General features: G+C 40.2%; 1 protein-coding gene across 17 annotated transcripts in view; it reads right to left on the bottom strand.

Annotated features, from left to right (window-relative positions):
- The window catches only part of fcho2 (FCH and mu domain containing endocytic adaptor 2), a 42,419-nt gene that overhangs the window by 5,700 nt on the left and 11,445 nt on the right, over window positions 1-25,274 (bottom strand). For 3 of the 17 annotated variants that reach the window (XM_067483946.1, XM_067483952.1, XM_067483943.1), the window contains 22 exons: window positions 24,067-24,141; window positions 23,833-23,974; window positions 22,449-22,601; window positions 22,056-22,160; window positions 20,890-20,988; window positions 18,331-18,427; window positions 14,022-14,066; window positions 13,767-13,836; window positions 13,638-13,662; window positions 13,354-13,410; window positions 11,667-11,724; window positions 11,313-11,488; window positions 9,150-9,174; window positions 7,630-7,674; window positions 6,882-6,921; window positions 6,625-6,707; window positions 4,544-5,038; window positions 3,691-3,806; window positions 3,466-3,592; window positions 3,195-3,278; window positions 2,852-2,911; window positions 2,156-2,267 (listed from right to left, as the gene is read on the bottom strand). In XM_067483946.1, the coding sequence (XP_067340047.1) occupies window positions 2,156-2,267; window positions 2,852-2,911; window positions 3,195-3,278; window positions 3,466-3,592; window positions 3,691-3,806; window positions 4,544-5,038; window positions 6,625-6,707; window positions 6,882-6,921; window positions 7,630-7,674; window positions 9,150-9,174; window positions 11,313-11,488; window positions 11,667-11,724; window positions 13,354-13,410; window positions 13,638-13,662; window positions 13,767-13,836; window positions 14,022-14,066; window positions 18,331-18,427; window positions 20,890-20,988; window positions 22,056-22,160; window positions 22,449-22,601; window positions 23,833-23,974; window positions 24,067-24,141 (2,289 nt within the window). The remainder of the gene's footprint in view (window positions 1-2,155; window positions 2,268-2,851; window positions 2,912-3,194; window positions 3,279-3,465; window positions 3,593-3,690; window positions 3,807-4,543; window positions 5,039-6,624; window positions 6,708-6,881; window positions 6,922-7,629; window positions 7,675-9,149; window positions 9,175-11,312; window positions 11,489-11,666; window positions 11,725-13,353; window positions 13,411-13,637; window positions 13,663-13,766; window positions 13,837-14,021; window positions 14,067-18,330; window positions 18,428-20,889; window positions 20,989-22,055; window positions 22,161-22,448; window positions 22,602-23,832; window positions 23,975-24,066; window positions 24,142-25,274) is intronic. The other 14 variants (XM_067483950.1, XM_067483945.1, XM_067483944.1 and 11 more) reach the window with 13 other exon arrangements.

Genomic DNA, 25,274 nt, shown 5'->3' with positions numbered 1-25,274 from the left:
CATCTTCAAATTCAGAACACGAGTCGGTTACTTTTTGGTCAACAAGCACTGATATAAACAAGGCTACAAATGGTCACATTTGTGAAGCTGAAACTAAGGCCATTTTTTTGAGAAATGACTTGTTCTATTGAGCCATTTGTCTTTCGATCAGTGTAACCAAGCAGAAAGCTACACTTGACATATTTGATCTAATAATGGATTGTACTTTACCCCACTAATCTGCTGGTTATATAAAGTTCCAACAAAGGTCTGCTTATAGCAGATATCTACACTTTTGCAGATTCCTGGTTCAAGCTAACATAATGGCTTCATGTTCTAGGTTTCGCAATTTTTGTCAAAGAGTCTCTCTCCCTCTCTCTCATAGGTAGATGGTAAACAGGAGGTTCTCCACTGAGCCATCTGGGGTATACTCCCATCGGTAGGGTAATAACATGACAGCAGACCCACCAAGGGTGCAGACTGAGTAATACTGGAAAAGCATATGAGATATAACAACAATGCCCAGTGGCTGGGGGACTTGAGAGCAGACCACAGGAATCTTCCTGAACAGGATCCAGTAACCATCACAATTACAGACATTCAAGAGAGGGTCTCAAGTATAAAGAACTAGACAGCACCCAGCCCTGACATGATCCATACCCACTGGTTAAATAAGCTAACCTCACTTTATAAGCGCCTGGCGGCACAAATGAACGAGCTACTAGTGAATGGGACCCACCCTGAATGTTTAACCATAGGTTGCACAGTCCTGATCCTGAAGGACCCCCAGAAGGGAGCAGTCCCATCTAGCTACCACCCAATAATCTGCCTCTGCACCACATGGAAGCTCCTGTCAGGCATCATAGCGGCTACGATGAGCAGGCACATTGGTAATAACACCAGAGTAGCAAAGCATCAGCTACTGGCAAATAAAGCAGTCACTCCAGACTGCAAGACCCAACATACCAACCTTTGCACTGCCTGGATTGATTACAAGAAAGCCTATGACTCAATGCCTCACACATGGATCCTGGAATGCTTGGAACTGTACACATTTAACAGGACTCCGAGAGTCTTCATTGAGAACTCAATGGGGAAATGGAAAAACCTAGAGGCCAACGTCAAGTGTGGCATATATAAAGGAGATGCTCTGTCTCTGCTGCTGTTCTGCATAGGCCTGAACCCCCTTAGCCAGCTAAGGAATGTAGTGACGATCAGCCACCTCCTCTACATGGATGACATAGAGCTATATGCCAGGAGTGAATGAGACAGGGATTCACTGATCCATACCACCAGGATATACAGCCAGGACATCGCAATGTCATTTGGACTGGATAAGTGTAGTCGGATGATAACACGGAGAGGAGAGGTAGTCAGAATTGTACTGCCAGAAGGCAAAATAGCAGATGTTGCATATAGCTACAAATACCATGGGATCCTACTGGCAAATGGAAACCATTTAGAGGCCACAAGGAAAGCAGCTACTACCGAGCACATAGAAGAGTAACGCAAGTCCTGAGAAGTCACCTGAATGGGAAGAACAAAGTCCAGGTGATTAACACCTACAGCCTCCCAGTAATCATCAAAGATGCCCCTGAGACAATCCAGCCCATAACAGCGGGGTGCAAGATTCTATCAGGCAGGGCATACATGGAACAACATAACTAAGTGGCTGGCGTAGTGGAACACACACACACACACACACACACACACACACACACACACACACACACACACACACACACAGGTTTCTATAGGCCGTGGTGGTACCAGCCCACAGTGGGCCTCAACCTCACGCCATGTCTCTATTGGATTGCTTATGAAATGTTCCATTTCCCAATCCCTGCAAAAATAAGCCTTTTGCACAGCAGCAATTTCATGGCAGTTAACCATAAAGGTTGTATGTTTTTTCTGCCCTGGACTATAATCTGCCTCATGTAGGTTCTCCACTTTGAAATAATGGTGTCAAGACTAACGGAAAATATTCCACACATGACGACAGTCTGCAAATGCACAATCTAAGCTCCAGCTTAAATAGTGCATATTGGGCTAGTGACAGTAGTATGAAACATAATGTCATATGTGTTGAAGTTCAAGTTTAAATATGGACATAAATGTGTATGCGTGCAGGCCTATGTCGGGACCTTTGAGCAGCAGTAGGTCATGTGAGACTCACTTAGTGGGATCAGCTCCTTTGAAGTAAGCATTAACGGACTCTGTGAAGGCCACTGCAATGGGCAAAGCATCTTGGGATGCCAGGGTCACAGGGCTGGGACCGCGAGACGTCCCTGAGAATGAGAAAGGCGCAGAGTTTAATGTCTGTTGACTCAGCTGCAGATCAGACTTACATAACAGCAGGGTCCAGAGCTCACATCAGAATTAGGAAGGTTTAACAAGCAAGAACGCATTATACAATTAGGAAAAAGTGTATTATTGTATTTTATGAGGTCAGGCATTCATAAATCACAAATCAGCACATTCTATTATTTTTCAAATAAACAGAAATAAGATACATTATTAGAGCAGCTGCTGCTACAGCTGCTTTAGTTAAAATTAAGTGCTATTAAATCAGTCAGGATGACATCACATGGCATAATAACATTTAAGTCAGTAAAAGATAACAGTAACAGTAAATTCATTAATTACTTCATTATCATAACAAACAAATCATCGTGTTAGGAGGTGATGCCGACAACAGCAAAACCAATGTGAAAAACCGTTTAAAAAGGGTAAAAAGGACGAGCACACAAGACAAAGAAATGCAATCACTGCAAAGGAAGACAATGCAGTTGTCTGTCCATCCAATTTAACAGACAGGTGTTAGTTTAGTTAAATACAGGCACTATTCCTCTTGAAAGAACTTCAACCATACCTGCTGGTGTTTCACATCGCTTCTCAAAGGTAGGCAGCTTCATTATGAACACATCTTCCTCTTTACACCAAATTAAAGGCATACAGAGGGAGGGGGATAAACAAACCAAGAGAGCACAAACGTAAGCATCGATAATCCTGGACAAAGCTTTAAGCCAGTTCCTGTGTGTGTGGTAGTGGCAGGTGAGCCAGTAAGCTGTCAAGACTCACATGCAAAGAGATGAATAAAGAGCTAAAAGGCCCTAATGAGGACATTCTCAGCATCAGTAAAATGTGAGCAGAGTAGAGATCAATGCCAGGGAAAGGAGGATCCCTTAGAGAAATGGGTTTGGAGAGGCACTCACTTTGCCTTAGAAGGGAGAAAGGGGAGAGGGAGAGCAGCTCTGGCTCTGCAGAGAAGAGGGGTAGAGTGAAGGTGTGTTCGGCTCCTGTAGGGAGAGGAGTGAATGGGTGAAAGCAGAAAGGAGAGAAGGGGGAAGTATGAGGGGAAAGGTGAAGGTGAGGGTACATTGTGGTGCAGAGAATATGTCATGTAGGAGGTTGGTGAGAAGGTGAAGAAAAGGAAGATTCAGTCAAAAAAAAAAAAAATCTACAGATTAGGGCGAGGAAGCCTACCAACAGTGGGGGTGTTGCCGGCGCTAAGGGAGGCATTCGAGGACAAGGAGGACGAGCTCTCTGCCCGGGCGAGCGGTGCTGTAGGAGGAGGGCTGGTGGACATTTTGGGTGGGCTAAATGGCCGTACCTGAGTGAAGGGAGTCCATAAGATAAGATTGTATTAAAATGAAAATGTAACTTTTCCAGCAACTGGTGTTGTCTTGTGCACATAGGAATAATACTCACGATCTCATTGATTCCTGTAAGCTTTCCAGCTGGGAGTTTGGGCCTGGATGACGGCCGTGGTGGGGGCACCAGGGCTCCAGCGGTCAGTGGGGTCGTAGGTCGGTTTGGTACTGGCACTAGAAAAACACAGGTTTTACTGGTTAGCGACAGTAAAGGAGCATGGGAATAAGGTAGGGATGGACTGGGTTCTGGATGAATGATAATTAGAACTGAATATTTCCTGTCTACATGCACTCAAAAAAAAACAAAAAAACAAAAAAACCAACATGATTCAAAAATGGTTTTATCTGGCAAAGCTGACACATGCAGACACCTCCAAGGAAAGACTGACAGCTTACATTACCGCCATAACTCCAGAGAATCGCAGGTGCTGGCAGTAATTTAGATTCTCAATTTAAATATATATTTTTTACATAGCTCAAAAACAGAAATTTAAGTTAATGAAATGAATTCGATATATTGCTCAGCCCTAGAACCACGTACGACGAAACATTTACATATGAAGCAAGGTTTCACGCAGGTGGATACAAAACTATCATGCATCAAGGCCTCTACCACAAAAACCATAACAGCAACAAATTAATATAGAAGTACAGTAAACAAAAAGAGGGAAAAACAAAAACATATACACTGCAAAATAAATGTTTGCACACAGAAATTCAAAAAACAAACACATTATGAACCAGGCAATCAGTTAAACAAGCAGCCTTAAAAAGAACCAAACAATCATTGTTAGTTTTAAATTTAAAACAAATGTAAAAGAAATCTAATGTGGCTAAAATGAAATAAAAGACAAAATAAAAAAAAAAACAAACTGCAAACCTCACACATAATACATTATTAATAATGTTACCATTGAATAATTTGCATGATGCAGTTGCTGTGTTCACAGAGAAGACCTGAAAGAAACAGGAGTTGCTGTCCTCTCTGCTACCTGGTGTTTTGCAGTAGGCATCAGTAGAGCCATCAGAGAGGAAGCGACTTGACCTGCCAGTGCTGGTCTGAGGCCTCTGGAGGTCCTTTACAGCCGACCCTAAACCCTGACGTCGAGTTGGAGCAAAATTATCACTGAAGGCGATCCACTGGCTCTGAGACCAGGACACAGAGGTGAAGGCATCTACGCTCTTTGGAGGACTGGCAGCGGCTGGGTTTTTGACAGGGTCGACTGGCTCGGCCGGCAGGGTGATGGGGGCGCTCTGGGCCCTCGCTGGTATGGGATTAAGTGCTTGCAAAGGGTTTTCTGGCGAGTCCCAGGGAGAAGATGTAGATGAAGAGAAAGAGGAGACATCTTTGGATTGTTGGCTTTCGGTCAAAGGGGCGAAACACTCCTGTTGAGGCACCATTTCGGCTGAAGGGGGCAATGTATTTGACAGCGGGGAAACAGCAAATATAGTTACTGACAGTAAACCTTTGAGATGCCAAATGCTTATAGACTAAAACAGAATATTATGCGAGAAAACTGAAGCTAGATGGATCAAGCACCTTGTTGGCATGAATATTTTAACTACTAAGTAAGAATATTCAAAGCCAAGTTATTGTGTGACATAACTGTAGTAGCGTGTCTGCATTTACACACCATTTTAGATGTTTTTAAATATAATTTGTTTCGATTAGATATAGATATAGATAGATACGGTATTGCTGTAAACACTGACTGGTTTGTGCATCAATATAGTACCATGCATATTTGAAACTAAAATGCATTTTGTTAACTAAACAAATGTGCAAAGCAGCTACCTTATATTTTAGATAAACACAGCATCCTTAAAAAAAAAATTTTGTCAGTTTATGATACAAAAAATGGTTCAATCATACATTTCCACGTGCATCAGATGGAATGAATCCACACAAAAAGACAAAATTACAAAGTTACAGTAAATATCATGCACAAACTTTAGCTGAGAAACACCTTGAATTCTTCAAAATATCTTCATTTTTATTGCTGTCTGTCACGTGGGGTACACACATTTTACCTGATGCCTCTGGAAGAAAGACTTCTGATTCATTCATCAGAGAAGATGGAGGTATTGAAAGGAAGATAGAGGCAAGGTCTAACAAGGGCAGGTTAAAAACAAAATCAAACCAATATCAACAACTCACATAAATGCAAAAGTGACATTATAAAAAAAATTAAACAAGAAAAGAAACTGGAAAAGTGTACAAGGATAAACATAACTGAACATAGACTAAACAGAAAAATACAATTAAATGCAGACAAAACGTTTATGACCTTTGCTTCATTTAGTGATAGTTCAGTATTTCTGAGACCTCTTAGACTAGACTTGTTTAATATGTCATGGCCTCATTTTTAGCTGGTAAAGCTGCACTTTACACAGAGAGATTTAACAAGGCTTTAATCTGGGACTTATTTGCCATCACTTTAATTTAATCAGTGGACTTTATGATGCTGTTTTGACTTTTAAGCTCAGACCTTTGACCATAACGAGACACTGTTTGACAACATACGTGCCAGTGGGCTTTAGACCAAACCCTCTGACAGCAACTAGGTGCCAATTAACTGTGGATTATGCTTAGTCTAGGCAATGGGTCAGCGCTAATGTCACTTTGTTTAAACACTGGTGTCATGTATGTTAAGCCATGAGAATTACACTATCACACCCTTTGTGCGAGAAAAACTTCAAACAAAAAGTAAAACAAATCGTTCTTAGAAGCATGACTATTAACAGTGCGGGAAAGATTTTTAAGAAACAAAATATGGAAGACATTGTGTAAAATTGGAGGGAAAATTAAAAAAAAGGAATGGAATGGAAAAGGCCTGCCAGTTCAGTGCAGGGGTCAGTTCGTCCAACTGGGACTGCCCAGCGAGGAAAGGCCTCAAACTGTGTAGCTTGGAAAAATAATTTGAAGGAAAGGGAGAGTATATACATAGTACAGACTGAGCGCAAGCATCAAAATAAAATGTTGTCGTATTACCTGTGGATGAGGACACAGAGGAGGAGCCAGCTGCTACATTTGGGCTGAATGGGTCCAGAGAAAGAAGGTCATTGTTGGTCAGTCTGCCAGACAATTAACATCATTATATTTTAATCAAACTTCAGAACAATGTGCTTTATAATTAAGACTTGCAAAAGATAAACCTACAGATTTAGTGCACAAATCGTGAAAACATAAAGAAAGCTGTGGACTGAGATGAGCTAAATGGAAAAGTAATGCTTGATTTTATTACTCACTCATATGATGGTGGCATCCTGTTTTTTGCCAGTTCATCACCTGCAGTATTGAAAAAAAATTAAATAAATAAAGACGCACAGTCTGGCACAGAGTGATGACAGAACATAAACATTCCCAGCAAGTAAAAAAACAAACAAAAAATACATAAAACCCCAACAGAAGATAGTTTCACCAGCTAGTATTCAAACACATTTGCCAAAAATCAGGTTTCAAATACATCACACCTTAAACCAGAAATATAAACTGAGGTCTGGCCTGAACAAGTGAAAATCATAGAAATACATTTGCAGTGAGATTTAGGTTAGGCATAACACTCTTATTATTACCTTGTAAAATAATACCTTACTGCAGAGGGATTATCTCAATTCAATAACGTGCTTTTAATATGGCGCTAGAATGTTAAAACAGGGGAAGAGGTGATTTGGCAACCAAAAATAGGATTAGGTGTTGCTTTGTTATATTGTGCCCACTGTTTTAATTAGGTATTATGTCACATTGCGCACATCCATATTAACAGCACTTGTCAGAGGATGCCACGGAGAGGACCCAAATTTAAAACCACAAACGTTAAGTAAATTCTTGAAAATTAGATGGCGAAAGTGTGAGAACACGGTGTCAGGGGTGTTAGGTGGTGGCAGCTGTGCAAAAGACTCCTGTCAAGGCACAGAGATGAAGGCTGTGATAGATATTTTGAGGGGCAGGGAAAATAGGGCTGTAGACCAACTGCTGGAGTGAAAACATACTCACCAGGGCCCTGAGCTTTAGAGCCCAATGCAGATTCTCTTGGGACCCCTAAGCGCATGTAGAGTATAGATCTATCAATGCCATTTAACTTTTGTCAATTGTTCCAAACCATGTCAGTGTTTCAGTATTAGAATAGGGATATAATTAGAATTTAGCTTTATACAAATACTGTGTATTAAAGGACAGTTTTACATTTTTTCAAATGTGTCTTAAAGGACACCTACACCAATATGAACTTGCTTCGTTTGGACCTAGTTTGGATAGTACACGTAAATGGATGCCTTTAAACTTCCCTCTGAATTTCCTATATTAAAATATTTCTCCAGATGCCATCACTTGGAGGAACCTTCAGTTCATATTATGTCATCCAGTTGCTCACACTATGGAGGTTGTAATCATTGTCAACCTCCTTTTCCAGAGCTCCTCCAGATGACATCATTTAAACTCCTAATGATGAAAGACTCCTCTGGGGGATGTTTTCTGGAGGAGCACTTTAGCTAGAAGCCAAATATTTTAATATACTGTAGGGAAACCGGAGGGAAGTTTAAAAACCATTAATGTACATATACACGCTAAACTAAAGCCGTAGAAAGCAAGTTAAAAATTGGAGGAGTTGCCCTGTTATTCAGCTGTTTACTATGCAAGTTACTGGTCCCAAAATCTAAAGTCCTATATCATCGTAAAAACATTTTAAAACCTTTGTCTGACACCAAAACAAGGCTTAAACAGTGGCGTCCTCCCAAAGTTGCAGTGTTTTAGTTCAAAATAAGTTTTGTTACTATCCTTTCACTGCAACTCAAAAGACAAATAGAACAAGAGAATTATATCCTTAAAAACAACAAAACGAAACAAAAACCTCGATGTCCAGTATGAACAAGAGGAAGACTTATATCGAGTAAGACCTCTTTCACTCTTCATGTAGGCACCTGACTTGTTTTAAGACACACCCAAAAAAAAAAAAAAAAAAAAAAAATGCAAACCCATTCTTTAAAATTACTGAAATGGGGGAAAACATTGACTTTTAACCCAGTTTCTGGATTAATAATCAGGGCTGTTAGGCCTTTTCACACATTCTTTAAGACCTCCTAAAGCACGATACATGCACAGTTGTATTTAAATCCTGCAGGATGTAAAAATAACTATGCTTAATTGCATGCCTGAAACACTTAGGAAAAACTCAAACAAAGCAAACACACAAAACAATCCCAGTTTGCTGAAGGAAAAAGATAATTTCTGACATATCAAAATATAAACAGCTAATTAGGCAATTTATCTGATTTGTGCCATAGGAGAGAAATATCCTTCAAACTCACATTTACAGAAGGGAACAGTTATTTACTTTTTCTTTGGATATGTTAGTTTTGGCTAACTTTCTGGATTTTCCTTTTTAAAGACAACCTCTTTAAAAACCACTAGAGCCAAGAAAAATGAAGCTGAGAAGTTATACTGTACAGTGGACCCCTTTTTTTGCAGTTATTCAGTAATACATAGACACAGAAAGGTCGGGCAGAGAAAATACTCACTGGACTGGTTCCTCCGCATCTGTCCCTGAAAAGAAGACAGACAATAATTAATGAAACGTGCATGTGACCATGGATTTTTAACTGGAAGAGTTTTTCTCTTTCTTTGTGCATAATAAAAAAGCTAAATTAACAAGAAAATAGAGATCAATCTTCACGCATGCCAATATCAATTCCCTTTTACGAAAGTAATTTATCTCATGGATTATCAAGTTCTCCTCTCTAATTTACTACAGCATATGCAACTTATTAAATATCAAACTTAGGCCTTCAACCTATAATTTACTTATCTATATATACACACATACATTCACATATACATGTAATAATATTATTAATTATTCCCGGTGGCAGAGGAAAGTTTCCACTTCAGAGTTAAAGACAGTAAATCACAGGACTACTCTCGACTCACACATACCAGATGTTAAACCTAGGGTGAAAAATTCAGCAACAGAGAGCGTGCCCCCAACACTTCACCAGCTTCCTTTACAGCACCTTTTCGGGGGGAATAAATCTGCCATGTCATGCTGCGTAACACAAGATATGCAAGATATGCTCTTGAGGGCCAACACCCCAATGGAAACTAGCATCAATTTCAATAAAGAACTTATTCGTACAAGGAGAAAAGGTTAGGGGAGATGTCAAGGGAGGAGGGGAGAAAAGGAAACAAAATGGGTTTAAGGAACATAGCGAAAGCGTTTAACCACCATAGAGCTGTGAGGCCAGAGCTTAGTCCCATAGGCGCTAAGCGGCAAATGGGTTCAATTACAGCTCTTGCTGGCCACACACACGACTTCCATTGCTATTTCAATAAAGGGAACGCTGTGGAGGGGGAAGCAAACAGAAGGAGAAATGAAAAAGACAGAAAAATGAGCGCTGAGAAAAAAAAAAAAATGTCAATAATTCACACCAGATGATGCAACATTTACCAACACCTTAGATGTATAAGTTTTTGACTTTAATCCAAAACCTTTCTTTCTGTTAAACAAGAAAAAGATGCAAAAAATGAATCTGAATAAGGAGGAAGGCAAAATGTTGTCATTACTATTTTGGATTCAAAAACAAATCTGTCTAATACTCAAAGAGCACTTTGTGTTTTTTTGTACTTTTAAGATGAGAAAGTAATTGCGAGTGAGTCTCAACGACGACCAAAACCAAACTACAATATACAAAGTCAAAGGGGAACGTCTTTCCTCATTAATGTGACATTAAATAGAAAAAAAACCCTTATATTTATCATTAATTCCTGTGTGGAAAAAAGAAAACATTTGTAAATCCAGGCAACTAACCCCTTAAAGTATTCATAAATAGCCACAACAGAGTCCCGTCTAGAAGCAAGTGGGCTCCAATAAAACCAAAAAGAGTGAAAGCAAACAAAGAAACAAGAGAGTAAGGGTTCAACACAAACAGTGAGGAGGAACAGTGATGAAAGGGTGAAAGCTGTGGAAGGGAGAAGCTGAGGGAGACAGCCAAAGCTGGGGAGGAAGATGCCGTGACATTCATTTGATGTGCAGCGGAGGAGTTCAGTGGGTGAAAGCCGCTAGACCCACTTGGCGAAAAGGGTGGTAAGGGTGAAGGAGCTGAGTGAAGGGCTCCATGACTGAGGTCATGGATCAGACTGTGCGTGATTGTGTGAGCCGCCTGCCAACCACTGCCACAAAGCAGTCCCTTAAGTGCCTGTAAGGAGGCCTTTGTGCATGTGTGTGAGTCTGTAGTAAAGGCCAACAACATCAGATACTTAACTCAGAAATTATTGTTTCAGAGCTCTTGATATATTATTCTTAAAAAAAAAAAAAAAAAAAATGATCCCAGCCTCGTTCGATAGCAAATTCCAGAATTCCAAGTAAAAACAACATGAAAAGTGTGCAAACAGAAAGCTCACTGAATAAGAAGCCAATCTGGAATATGAAAAAAATTAGACATAACATACATGCATTTCCAACGTAAATAAAGTAAGCCTCAAGAAAAGAGTGACTAATGGCAAACTTCTACAGGGGAGATATTACGGTTAGTTAAACAACATTCCCATCTGCCCCAGCAGAGGTTCCACATTCTCCTGTTGCCATCTAGTGTTGCAGAGGCAGTGCACACTCTTGCCTGAACAGGACAGCACAGCAACAGGTTTTGCATTGGGGTCTTTAATATCTGTACGCCATAAAGCCGTACCGAGGTCGATGGTGACAGAATGATGTTTCCGATGGAGGCTTTAAGCTCGTCAATGGTGGCTCGGCTCTGATGCATGCCATTGTTTGGCTGTACGGGCTTAATTTCTACATGGAACTTTCTCGGTTCTTCATCATCCTCTGAGTCACTGGACGAATAGAAGGAGTTCTCTTTGGCATGTAAGGGAAAAAAAAAGTTAAGGAGGCAACAACAATACAGAATACTTAGAGAGAAATCATCTGCAGTCTGGTTTTATTTGGACCGGGCCTCATACTGCAGACAGAAAAACAAGTGGCGATAAATCCTTGATGTGATCGAAGCTGGACTAAGCCAGAAAGTGTGAATTTAAAAGGATATCGTTTTCATTTAATTCCGGTCTGATGCAGAAACCCTCTTCATCAACTTGGGGAACATTCTAAAAAAAACAAAACCAAAAACAATCACATTGAAATTAGGATAAAGCCAAGTTTTATTCAAAGTACAACTGAGCATATATTATTTTATTTCAAATGTCTTTTCTTTTTAAAGAGCATTTAAGTTCATGTTTTTCAGGTGATTTGAGTGCTTTCATTTTCAAGTTATTTTAAATTGTTCACGATGAAAATGTCCTTTAGAAGTTTACTCTTTTATTTGGCCTTAAGTGCAATAATATTTTATAATCTGATAATCAAAAACTGTTTTGTACTATTAGAAGCCACGTACATACGTATCTTTTACAACCCAAATTCCAAAAACGTAAATAAAAACAAAATGCAATGATTTGCACCCGGACTCTTCTTCTGCAAAGCCGTGCAGTTGTGATGGATGCAGCATGTGGATTAGCATTGTCTTGCTGAAATCTGCTAGGCCTTCCCAGAAGGAGACGTTGGGAGCAGATGTTGCTCCAAAACTTCTATGTACAGTGATGGTCCCTTTCCAGATGTGTAAGCTGCCCACGCCATAGGCACTTATTCACCCCCATACCATCAGAGATGCAGGCTTTTGAACAATCTGCTGATAACAAGCGAGATGGTCCCTCTCCTCTTTAGTCCGCAGGACACAGCGTCCACGGTTTCCAAAAAGAATTTCAAATTTTGACTCATCTGACCACAGAACAGTTTTCCATTTTGTCTCAGACATTTTAAATGAGCTTTGGCCCAGAGAACAAGGCGGCGTTTCTGGTTCGTGTTCACATCTGGCTTCTTCTTTGCATGATACAGCTTTAACTGACATTTGTGGATAGCACAGCAAACTGTGATTTCTGGAAGTGCTCCTGAGCCTATGCAGTGATGTCCAGTTGAGAATCATAGATTAACATAGATTGTTCCACAATTTCTAGATGCAGGTTGTCGCAGATTGGTGAGCCTCTGCCCATCTTTACATTCGAGAGGCTCTGCCTCTCTGAAATGCTCCTTTTATACCCAGTCATGTTACTGACCTGTTGCCAATTAAGATTTGGAGATGTGTTGCTTCAAAATGAGCTCATATTTTCCAGGGAATAATAAAATGTCTCAGTTTCAACATCTGATATGTTGTTTATGTTCTATTGTGAATAAAATATGGGTTGACGAGATTTGCAAATTGTTGCATTCTGATTTATTTTGTTTTACACATCCTCACAACTTTTTGCAATTGGGGTTGTAATTATTATGAACAGCATTGTCATTTGTGTTATGTCTTCTGCTCCGTTTTGACGGCAAATTGTATTCACCCTGTGTACCTATGGGTGTGCATGCTTGAATGTGGATAGAATATGCAACTGTGTGCACCACTTGGGAGTATATGTTATCCCATTTTATTTGTGCAAAATATTCTTTAAAAGCGCTTAGCAAAAAACTCAACAGATGTAATGATACAGACTTCAAAATAGGGCACAAAATTAGCTGTTAACTAAAACCTATTTAATGTTTCAACCATTTCAAAAATTTTAATCCGTCTCATTTTCATTAAGCCTTTCTTTTTACATTTTTAAGCATTTTAATGAAATATATTTAGTTATTTTGAATTACAACAAAAAGAAACAGACTGATAAAATAAAAATGTGTGTTTGCGTTTGCTCACTCACAGCATTCTGGATGTCTATGGCCCCATAGTATCCAGGGGGAGCACCATTGGCAGTGTTCTACAAGCACACACACACACACAAAAAAAATGAATGAACGAATGAGCAAATCTGCAAAACAAACGAAGGAACAGAGACAATGAGTCACATGTTTCAGTAGTAAAGTGCATAATGCATAAACATGAACAAGGATCTTTTCCACCTCCTGCCGTTTGAAATCCAAATAACAGAGCAGGGTTAAAGTAAATACAAAAGTGTCACAGGGAGAGAAAAAAAATTATACTCACAGCAGTTTCAACCTCTGTGGACTCCCTGAAAGCAAATATACTGATGAGTAATTCTTAGAAAGTTTACAGGAGGTAAAACTAAAATAAGCTGAATTATGAACTATGCTGCATGCAAAAGTCTTCACTTACGTGGAGTCTGTGTCTCTGTCTTTCTTACGACCTGGGATGCCAAATGGTTTTCGCTTTCTGGGTTTAGCACCTTAAAAACAAAAATAAACCATATTATACCACAGAAAAAAACAAACAATGAAATTAAACATGTTCTCAATCAAATCCACCATTAGTTACTTACAACAGCTTTATTTCAGTAAAATCTCACTTTTGTATTTGTTGAAACTATCTTGTACGGTGAATCTTTTATTGTGATATTGTAACAAGACCTACCTTCAGTAGCAATAGCTGTATTGCACTCTTCAAACTCAATGGGCCCTAATGAGAGGAAAAAAAATCATTTGGGTTCATTTGGCATGGAAAGGGTCAATGACCCACTGCTGTGAATGCTGTGAATGTACATCACGCAATAATCTCTCTCCCTCTCTCTCTCTCTCTCTCTCTCACACACACATACACACACACAATGCAGTCTAGTCTGCCATAAAAGACATGTGTATAAAAACAGAGCTAGGCTGGTCCCAGAGGGCAGACAGGGTCAATAGTGGAGTCAACTGTGTGTCTGGTGGCCCTCAAAAAGATGGGACACATTCACTCCTGGGGACACAAAACACTATTCCACAGCACGGAGTCTTCCTCACAGAGGCGCATAAAAACCCCACCTGGGACACCTGAATCACCACAGTCATGAACTGATTCTCAACAGAGTCTTGGTATTTATAGCAAACAGCAGCATGGGACACAGAAAGTCACTAACCCTGTTACAAGAGAACAAACAAGTCCAATTTTCACACACAGAGGTGTTTGATGTCAGAGAGACATATCTACTCTCAAGCTTTAAAAAAAAAAAAAAAAAAGGCCAGAAAAAAATTAAAGAATCATTCACATAAATGCATAAAGAGTCTACTGACAACCTTGATTAATAGCTTGAACTAACAAATTGTCACATATGTTCCACATCATAGGAGGACAACCAGTCAAGTTAACAAAAAAAACATTACTTTTGGTAATTTGGAGACCATCATTCATGTGATGACAAACTTAATTTAATACTGATAAATTATGCACATTTACCTATGAGGCCTTGCACTTGATTCGTACCTGTCAATCTCTGTGAATACGCTTGAATTTGAAAAGGGTTGGCACTTTCCTTTTCATGCACACTCACAAAACACACACACATGCACACAGAAGAAAAAAAAAACAGAGCCATCTACACATGCATTGTGTACGTGTGTCAATAAGGGAAATACAGGATGTTGGGGTTTTTTGTGTCTATATTTGTGCCGTTATAAAGAGTGATACTTCAGCTGTGTCAAAAAATACAATTTTAATAATTCAGGCTATGGTAACAGATAGACCAGAGCAGTGTATATGTTTAGACCGTCAAAATAATTTAACACTAACAATACTAATGTTGCAGTTAAGAGATATGTGAGCAGAACTGGCTGCTTGCATCAATATTTAACTGTAAACATTCATCTTAAGATGCATATTCTTATTCTGTGTCTGCTGTGAAACACAACAGACACAGATATACTGCATATAACTTGAAACATTTTTAGCAGCAGGAGAAAGAGAGCAAGAGAGAGAGAGAGCGAGAGAGGAAAAAAAGAGACCAAGAGAGAGCGAGAAAGAGAGAGCGAGAAAGAGAGTGACAGAGCAAGAGAGAGAGATGGGGCAGGACCCTCTGGCAATATTTCTGATACACTAACATTCTTTGACCTGAAAACAACAAAGCTAATGATATTTTAACTCAAAATGCATACAGTAGCAGCGGCCCAGTGCAATCTCTCCAGAGGACGTCAGTCGGAAGCAGAATTGACGCATTGTTAGGCGTGTGTAATGCTGAGTGAAGCGCAGGGAAGCGGCGAGTCACGAGAGGCATGCATCATATCAAGTGAAGTGGATAAAGTACACAAATGAGCGATCTACTCTAATGTGCAATATCAGGCCTCTTGACCGCTGGCGAATACACAAAACCACAATAAGTCTTTTTGTGTATGTGTGCGCACAAGTTTTGTGTCAATCAAGACCAAATTGGCATGCTCATTCAAGATCTCTCTCTTCCGGGAGGAAGTGACAGAGCCAGTAATTTCATCATCTCTATTTGGTCACTACTAGCATAAAACAGGTGTATCTGGACTCATTAAGTGAATGTTTTTCTAGAGAGCAAACTTCTAGTCATCATCTCATTTGACATCATCTTTCTTTAAATGCATCACCTGAGGCCACAAACAAAAGTAATTAAAGCCAAGAAAATGGAACATTTTTGGAAAATTGCACACATACACTGCATTCTTCATTCAAGCTCTGAGATGCTAAACAAATGACGTGGATCTACGTAAGGCCCAGGCAGAGCAGGAACTCTATGCCGCTAGCATCCTGTGATTGCATCTGACAATATCTATGCACACAAACTGCAGAAAAAAGTCTAAACACCAGACACATGAATATGACCTAAATCTGCGCAGACATTAGGAACTGTTTAAACAACTCCTAAACAGACAGATGACTTTGTTTATACAGGGGAAGATGTTTCTTTTCTTTCTACTCTCTGTGAAGGAAGCATGCAGTCACGCATGAGCAGAGAATGGTTTTTTAAATTGCATATGCTTCACATGGCACTGGGAGTGGGAAAGGGGTGGGGGTTTGCGTGTCTGGCTCACTGCCAGTTGACAGCTCAGCTGGATATCGTTGAACACTCCGAACCCCCCTGCCTCGCAGCGTGTCACTTTGGGATTGTTTCCGCAATAGAAAGTTTATTCAACCTCTCTCTCTTTCTAAAGGCACTGGACCGGCCATCCGTTCAGCTATTTAATCAGGGGACAGGCAGGTTATTTTTCTGACAGGCCTGGAGCTGCTGCACCATCCCCAATGAACAGCTTGATACAAGAGGAATTTTGTGACCGTTTTTTAGCCTCAATTAATTCTGCTGTCTAAACAAATGAAGGCCACCACTCCTTGAATCCAGCGTCTGGACACAGGGGTCGCCATTTGTGTACACACAAACACAGCAGAGGTGAACCCTTTGTGATTATGACCTGACGTAATGTAGTACAACTACAGGCGCTAGTGAAGTAACTGGATATTTGCAACATGAATTTCAATTGTTCACATGAATCAGATTCTACAGAGCAAATATTAAGTTAAAGTAAAACAGAGTGTCCAACAATCTTCAGAACTACTATAAGAGCTGAAAGAGTAACACACAAATGAATGGGCTACGAGTGTGTGTGTGTGTGTGTGTGTGGGGGGGTGCGTGCGTGCGTGTGTGTTTGAGTGAAAAAGTGGGAGGCGAGGGTGTAGAGCCAAAGTATTTTGAGGAGTATTCCCTTGATTATTGTGGCATGGCAAAGTTTACACAAGCGTCATTGTTGAGCTCTGACCTCCTGAAAAGGTTGGTTCTGCCTGCTTAGTCTGCGAGCACAGCAAAGCCCCGTGTGTCACATGCTTACTGGAATGCCAAGTCTGCCTACCTTTACAGCAGATTACTATGATTGACTCTGATGGCTTTCTCCTACTTCTAATTGCCCCTCTCTATACCCCCTCTCCTCCCCACAAGGCAACAGGCAGAAGGTCCCCTGACCAATAAATAACAGTCATTTCAGAAAAATACACTCCTTCATTTTTGCACACTTTATGCAGATTTACTTTTAAATTGACAAAATATACATTTTTGTCCACTGATCTACTCTTGATAACCACGGAAGATAGTGACCAAAGACCTTTTTGACATAAAATTTTTTTATCAAAAGTCAAAAGAGTTTTGGTTTGGCAAATTGTGGATTTGGTCCAAACTGTACGTGTAGCAAAGTGACTGACTGAATATAGTCACAAAGGCCCACACCTGTTTATATAAAATCCCAAAATCCACACCACACATCGGCCAAAAAACAAGTCATAGTAAAGGTCTGAAGGTCTCCATAACATAAAATCATACAGATTCCAACAAAACAATTTTTTTTTCAAAAGGTGTCCCAATTTATTTCAAAGGCTTTGATTGTACCCAGAAGCTTAGATTGACCTTAATAATTATGATATAGTAGGAAGCTGGGACAACTAGTGAGACAGCAGATTATGGACATGTTTTGGGACATGTATTGTGTGTCCCCTTCAAGTTCCCAGTGGTCACTACAGTACAGCAGATTACTCTTCAGAACAGACTTGAAAGAGGGGTCAAGGTACCTGAATACATACCACCAGAGACTAAGGTGGTGGTTTTACCTTTTTACACAACAACCCCAAGCACCTGGCTTAGCCAGTGTTAAAGTGGCCATATGGTAAGTGTCTGACTCTGAGTGGCCGAGCCAAAGCCCAGACTTGAACGCCACAGAGCTTCTGTGGAAAGTTCAGACACTTAATAACCTACTCACTACCAGGAAGAACTGGAAAAAACCCAGGTGTGCAAAAGCGTCTATGAAGTACTAGTACAAACATCTAAATACCTTTATAAAATGTGAAATATTGGTCTTATATAATGGATAAATAAGAGAGCACTTCTAATCACGTTGGAACTTTGTCAGTCTGTCACTGAAACACACTTATATAAAAGAAAACATCCAAGATTGTAGTGGCTTACCTGGTCTCTCTTTGCCTGTTCCTTTGCTCTCGGCCAGCTTCTGGATTAAGCTCTCCACCGAGGTGTTTTCAATGTTCCTTACAAATTCTTTGTGGACCTTCAAAATAAATAAATGAATGAACGACATACATACACACTTTATATAGTTCTTGCTTTTGAATTTAAATTGTTCAGGTGTGTGATTTTTTACTACTAAGAATTAGTGTCATGTGCTGACTGTTGGCTGCATTTTGTTTTCAGGTAAACAGGATGGGAGACAAAATACTGTTACTGTAGCTCTGCATGTTATCGGCACAACCTAGTCATTAGTTGATGTTTATTTTGTATTTGGCCTATGGAGGCATATTGTACTTTACTGTCATTCTATCGTGTCAGCTTGGATCATTGTTGTTGGCACTGTGCTCTGCTGATGCCCTTTGGGCAGTATCAGAGGGAAGTGAGTGTTGATGCTTGTTTGTTTTGGATGTGCATGTGTGCTTGTGTGTTTACTGAGGGGGAAGCGAAAGAGATGTATAGGCATGGGGATGAAGAACAGCGGTTGACTGTGCCATCGCAAACCATTTAGATGTGCGTGATACTGTAAGCGCAGAGTGGCTCCACCATCAAACACACACACACACACACACACGTCTGCCACTGGGCCCCTGTGGCGAAGCGGAGTGCATTAGCCTTCAGTGCCATAGCAGGAGAGGATGCGGGGTAGAGAGGGTGATGTGGGTATAGGGAGGGGGGCTGTTTAGGGGGGAGGTGGGGGGCAGGGAAGATGCTACAGTGAGGAAGTATGTTCACTGCAGCACACGCGATCTGTCAGGTGCTGCTGCCATGATGGAGGGCACTAATGACATCAACCTGCATGCCCTGGTTGCCTCTCTCTCACACAAACCTCATCCCGTGGAGACACATCTTTGAAACATGTATCTGCCTTCAAGAGATCCTGACTCGCACACAAATGCTCACTTACAAAAACAAACACAGCACGCACACTGTCAGACACACCTTCCTTTATGTACGGTTAAAGCTCTCTCTGCAGGGGCCAACACGCTGCACTCCTCTTAGATCAAACATACCATGTAAAAAAAAAAAAAAAGAAAAAAAAAAAAGGTCTTTCTCCTTCTCTACACTGTTCACCCTCTCATACTGTCTAAACCCTGTAGCCTTCATGCCTACTGAGCTCATACTGGCTGAGCACTGTTTGAAAGTACATTCACTAGCTGATTTTAGTGAATTTTCATTCATTTAACTTCTCTGACATTTATTCTCTATGATAGATCCAACAAAGCCTTGATAGTCTTATATAACACTAACATTATCCTTAATATGTTTTTTGAATTCATAAAAAAAAACAAAAAAAGAAAAAACTGGCGATTATACATTACCAAGATTTTAGGTGCTTAGAGAAGACGGTTTGTTTATTTGTGTGGAAAAACTCGCATAAATGCACTCTATTCAAGTATGCAGTAGTAATCTGACCAAAGTGTATATATACACAGGTACAATTACTTTATCATAAATCTAAGGAACTGGACAAAGTGTGTGTTTATCAAATTTTTGTCTCAAGGTTATTTAAACCGTATAGCCATTTTTTTGGAAATATCTAACACTGGGGATTTGTTGTATATTATTTCTAACTTTTGAATTTTATAATTTGACAATACACATCTGTGTGTGGTGATTTTGGTCTTGGGTTTACTTCTTTGCATTTAGGCATGTGGGCTTAGTGACTAAGCTGAAACAGGTTTTATCCTCCGTCGTCCTTTGCTTGCATAATAATGGCATTCCCAAAGTTCCTCACAAACTGATTTGGACTGTATTTATCACCAAATCTCGACTTCTTAGACTGCTTCTGATTATCAGGTTTGGAAAGACTGGCCACTTGTCCTCTGGGATTTTTGGTAAGTTGGCTCAGCAGCAGGCAGCGGCACTCCCCATCTCCTGCTCGGGAGCAGGAACCGTGGGGCTAAATAACCGTCAGTGCCTGTTGCTACACAGTGTTTCCAAGTTGCTGCTGAAGCTGCAGGGAGTACTGAGATACTCTTGGTGGAGATGTGTCGCCCTCTGTGGACAATAAAGAATCTACAGCTACAGCAGCATCAGAACGGTGGAGCCACAGAATAATTGGAACAGAGATATCACTGGTTAATGTTAAATACTTATTACAGTTGTGAATCATGTTTTAAAAAAAAAAAAACACCTTCACAATTGGACTTGATGTCATTTTTTTAAAATCTACACACACACACACACACACACTCTTCCAGATAAAAACAGGAGCACTTTTAACTGTCAGACTGGCATGTGTTAGGACTTCTGGAGGTGTTTTAGATAGACTAAGAGGGAGTTCTGATCAGTTTTTAATTGCTTGGCATAAAAGGTTGAATGGAACATTTCCTGCTTCTCAGTTAAATGATTAGTGAGATCAAAGATGACGCTAATTGATATGACACACAGTGAACCCAATGAGCACAGCCTCAAGTCAACACGACACCTACTCCAACCACAGGAATGTCAGAGTGTACGTATGGATGCCGTTTGTGTTTTTGTGTGCAGACGGACACTCACCTCTCCTATTTGGATGTGTGTTTCGTCGACAGACTGAGAGTATGACTGAATGATCTCCTTCATGTGGAGTATGTGGCTTTCTTCAATGTCCTGGAATTTCTGTGAGACGGGGTGAGGGAAGTTAAGACATGGCAACGCAACATATCATCGAGTCACTTGAAATCAAATTAAGGGCATGCCAGCAATTCTGGATCACGGTGTCTGTCTCATTACACAGGCATAAAAACAAAAAGTATGTTAAGTGCAGCCTAGGAAACTTCCCCTAATTTCTTCACTGTCAATTCCTATGGGATGGGAGGTCTACAGCTCAAGCACACACACAGGTCCTAAGATGTCCTTTACTCTCTTCATGTACATTGATGGGGGTTCATTTCTGGCTTTCTGCAGCAGCATGGGGTTCATATCAGTCTTAAATGCGCCTATTTAATTCCATTTGAGTCAAACTCTTGGTTTTAGGGGTAAACCAAGGAGAACGAGTATAAATAATCATAAACTGGAAAATCATAGTGTGGACAGAGAGGAAGATGAGACTTCCTAACCACAAACAGACACCGATAAAGAGCCACTCACTCCTGCATTTACACTACAGAGACTTACACAACTTATTGCAGTGCTTTTGTAATTCACCATGATAACAGTTAGCATACACTCACACACAGACACACCCACCCACAGACACACTCAGACAAAGAGAACACACATGTTGGAGAACCAGTGATGTCAGAGAGCACATGTGTTCAGTGTTTATAACTCATGTCCACATGTGCTGTGTTTGAGATGAGCTGCAGACTGTGATCCTGTGATCCAAAGCTGCAACGCCGCTTTCTCTTGGGCAAAACTAAACTGTTGGGCTAAATGGAACCATTTCTGGTGGTGGAGCTGTTGTGGTGTAGGAAGATGAGGAGGCCAAATTCTGTTGATCTGATTTTAATTTGGAGTTTATCTAATCAGTCTTTCAGATGGATCCAATAAGGTCTTTCCACAATGACTCTGTTGCAGAGGAAAAAACACAATCTGGAGATGATACAGAGCACGGAACACACACACACACACTGCACAATAAATGTGTTACATACCACTGAGATAAACAATAAACAGAGTATTGCGAGCACATATTTCATGTAAGCACATGCACAGAGAATGAGGAAATTAAATTATCACAGTACCTGTGCAGTTTCTGCCATCTTCTGTTCAAATTCTGACTTAGCTGTGGCATATTTTTCCACATATGACTTGTAGGTCTCTGTGGCTTTTTTGGCTTTCACTCCAGCCTGCAAAGTATAAACAGACAGATAAATGGCTATCATCAGTTTATATACTGTAGACAATGGAGCTCTGTTTTCCCAGATCAGCAATCGGCAAGGAAACCAAGCTTCATTTAACATCTGAAGGCAAGAAGCTTTTTGAGGTTAAAGTTTCTGTATAGACTGCAGGGTTAAGGCACTTCATCATGCCTTATTACCATACCATGATTGTGTGTGTGTGTGTGTGTGTGTGTGTGTGTGTGTGTGTGTGTGTGTGTGTGTGTGTGTGTGTTACATGCGAGTGTGACCTCCCACCTTGTCCACATCTCTCTGGGTGGCCCCCTCTTTGCGGAGCCGCTCCTGCTCAACAGTTTTGGCATTGTAGATCTCCTTGGACTTCTGCAGAGCCTGAGATATGGTCTGGATGTTCTGGACGGCCTCCAGGGTGGACGCCACTTCTTCTTTTGTCTAGCCATGCACAAATTTATTTTACCATTACTCAGCAAACAGCTTGATAAACAATATGCCCAAATGTCAACCACTACACTCCAGTTGCATAATGCATAGTCATCATTTATCCTGGAATATCGTTATTTATTAGAGAGCTCGAACAAAGAAGTGTTTTTTCCCAGAGTTCTTTTATTATTCTAGTAAAACATCATTTCACGCCCTCTCTCCATCTCCAGCGTGTCAAATGGTAAATGGCAGATGGCCACTGGATAAAATGGCTTTGGATAAAAGCGCTATATAAGTATATAGCACTTTGTCCATTTTAGTAGCTTTTTATAACAAATACTAGAGTTAGAAGTTGCAAAAACAATATACAATACAATAGGTGGGCTATTTGTTTCACTCATCTTCATCACTTATAGTTATTTATGCATGTCATGGTATATTGTAAACCTCATTGGAGTAAACCTACAAAACTGCTAAATCCTAAATGTTGTGAAAATTGTAAACACATACTTCCAGATAGTACAGGCGTTTGGTTTTAGTTTTATTATTCTCCTGTATTTGTATCTGCAACTCAGCCAAAAAAACAAAAGCAGAGATGTGGCAGCCTTTTTTTTTTTTATGCTCATAGCACAAACTAACCCCACTAATTTCCAGTTCCTATTTGTTTCCTGTGACTTCATGCGTGAGATACGACTTGGTGGTATGTCTCAGCACGAAGAGACATAGAGAAGTGAGGTGTAAAAAAAAAGAAAAAAGAAAGTGTCACAGAATAGAGCGTGCTGCGTTCTCTAAAGATGGCCTCAAATAATCTACTTTCTGTTTGTTGAGTTTTACTTTGAAGATAACTTTTTCACTCTAGAGACAATAACTACAGTGTTGAAACAAAGGGTGAAAATGGATCTATATCTGAACAACACCTTTTCTTGGTGAACACAAAACCTGTGGTAACACTCAAACAGCAAACTATGTGTGATAATTGGGCTAAAGGGAAAGAGTGACAGTGGCGTTTAGAACATCTCTACTCGAGCAACCACAGCAATATATCAATTCATTCTACGTAAATGATATGTTGCTTTTAACTCTGCCCTGCTTCTTTTCTTTAGAAAAACCTTTCAATTTGAGGTAGTGAAACAACTGTGACAGTATTCCTACATAAACTTTGGTACATTATCAGCAGAAGTAGATTTCAAATTACACGCCAACACCTTGATGCAACAATATGTCTAATTCTCCATGTCCTTACCTTTTTGTGTGCTTTGGCCTGCTCCTCCACATACTTCTGAACCTCTTTTATAAGTTCCTGCAGTTTCCTCACTAGCTCCAGGTGACAGCTAGACAGCTTCTCTGTTGAGGTCTTAAACACATCCCACACCGGAGCAAAAGTCCTGGCATAACAGATGGGCAGACAGCTCAGAGGCTAGGACATTGCAACTTAAATCGAAGTATTCGTTTATCTTAGGGCGCTGTTTCCACATACCCAAGCTGAGAAAAGTTGCCAGCCGACTTGGCAAGTTTGGTCATTGACCTTGCATAGGCCTCTTCAATAGTGCTCCTAGAAGAGGGAAACACAAAGTTGAATTAGCTTAGCAAGTTAAACAGCAAAATCCTATGTTGGTAATTTCATGAAAACATGGCCAACTCTAAAGACTTGCATTCTATATAGGTTGTTCCAAAGTATTTGCAACTAGGTTATAAGCTCAGATAGGACACGTCACTGAACAACTTAAGTTTCCAGCAAAAAACATCAACTTAGAACTTGCAACATAAATGTTTGACCATATGCACCATGTATGGGCAAATGCGTGTGCTTCGACTTGTGATTTGTTCATAAACCTCATGTTAAAGTTGACAGGGCATGAAAGTGTTTGAATTTGCTGCTTATCTCTCAATTTCCCTTTCTGTTCCTTCTGCTGTACAGTGACAGGAAGAAAAAAAACAACATAAAAAAAAAAAAAAAACGGCAGCCGTGTTACACTGAAAGCCTGAATTATGCATGTCTCATTTAGCCAGCCTCTCTCTGCAGTCACGTCACAGGAACCAGGTCAGCCAGGGGGAAACAGAACAAGCATGTGTGCATGCACACACACACACACACACACACACACACACACACACACACACAGGCAGACAGACACATCCAACAAAAATGCACATTGGTGCACAAAAACAAACACAATCATCCCATGGAGCAAAAAGCAAACTTAGACATGAACCTCACAAATGATGGAACAGACTAAAAATGCATTGTAGTTTACAATCCCATTTCCAATCTTTGCGTGAGCCAATAACAACTGTTTATTGTCTTCTTATACTGCCAGCAAGTCCTGATGAACTTCTCCCTTCCAACACAATCATAAAAAACATTTTTTTCTATCAAACCTGCATGGGTTGTTCTACTTTGATTTCCTATTCATATTGTCATTCTAAATGCTGACCATAGAAAGTCTTGAAGATGTCACTGATGGACACTATGAAACCGTGGAGCTTATCACAACTGAAAAACAAAATAAATTACATCTTGTGATGAAACAGCAAATATGTCTGTTAAGTCTGACTGACAATAACAGTCATGTGCTCTCCACTGTCAGCAGGAAGCGATAAAGTATGATATATTTTTATACCAACTTAAAAATGCACTGTGATAATTACTGTGAAGAACACGTATGTCAGCAAGGCAGGCAATCA

The sequence above is a fragment of the Channa argus genome, chromosome 18, assembly GCF_033026475.1.
Source record: "Channa argus isolate prfri chromosome 18, Channa argus male v1.0, whole genome shotgun sequence".
NCBI lineage: Eukaryota > Metazoa > Chordata > Actinopteri > Anabantiformes > Channidae > Channa > Channa argus.
The sequence above is the reverse complement of the archived record's forward strand: the minus strand, read 5'-3'. Positions and strand labels throughout refer to the sequence as shown.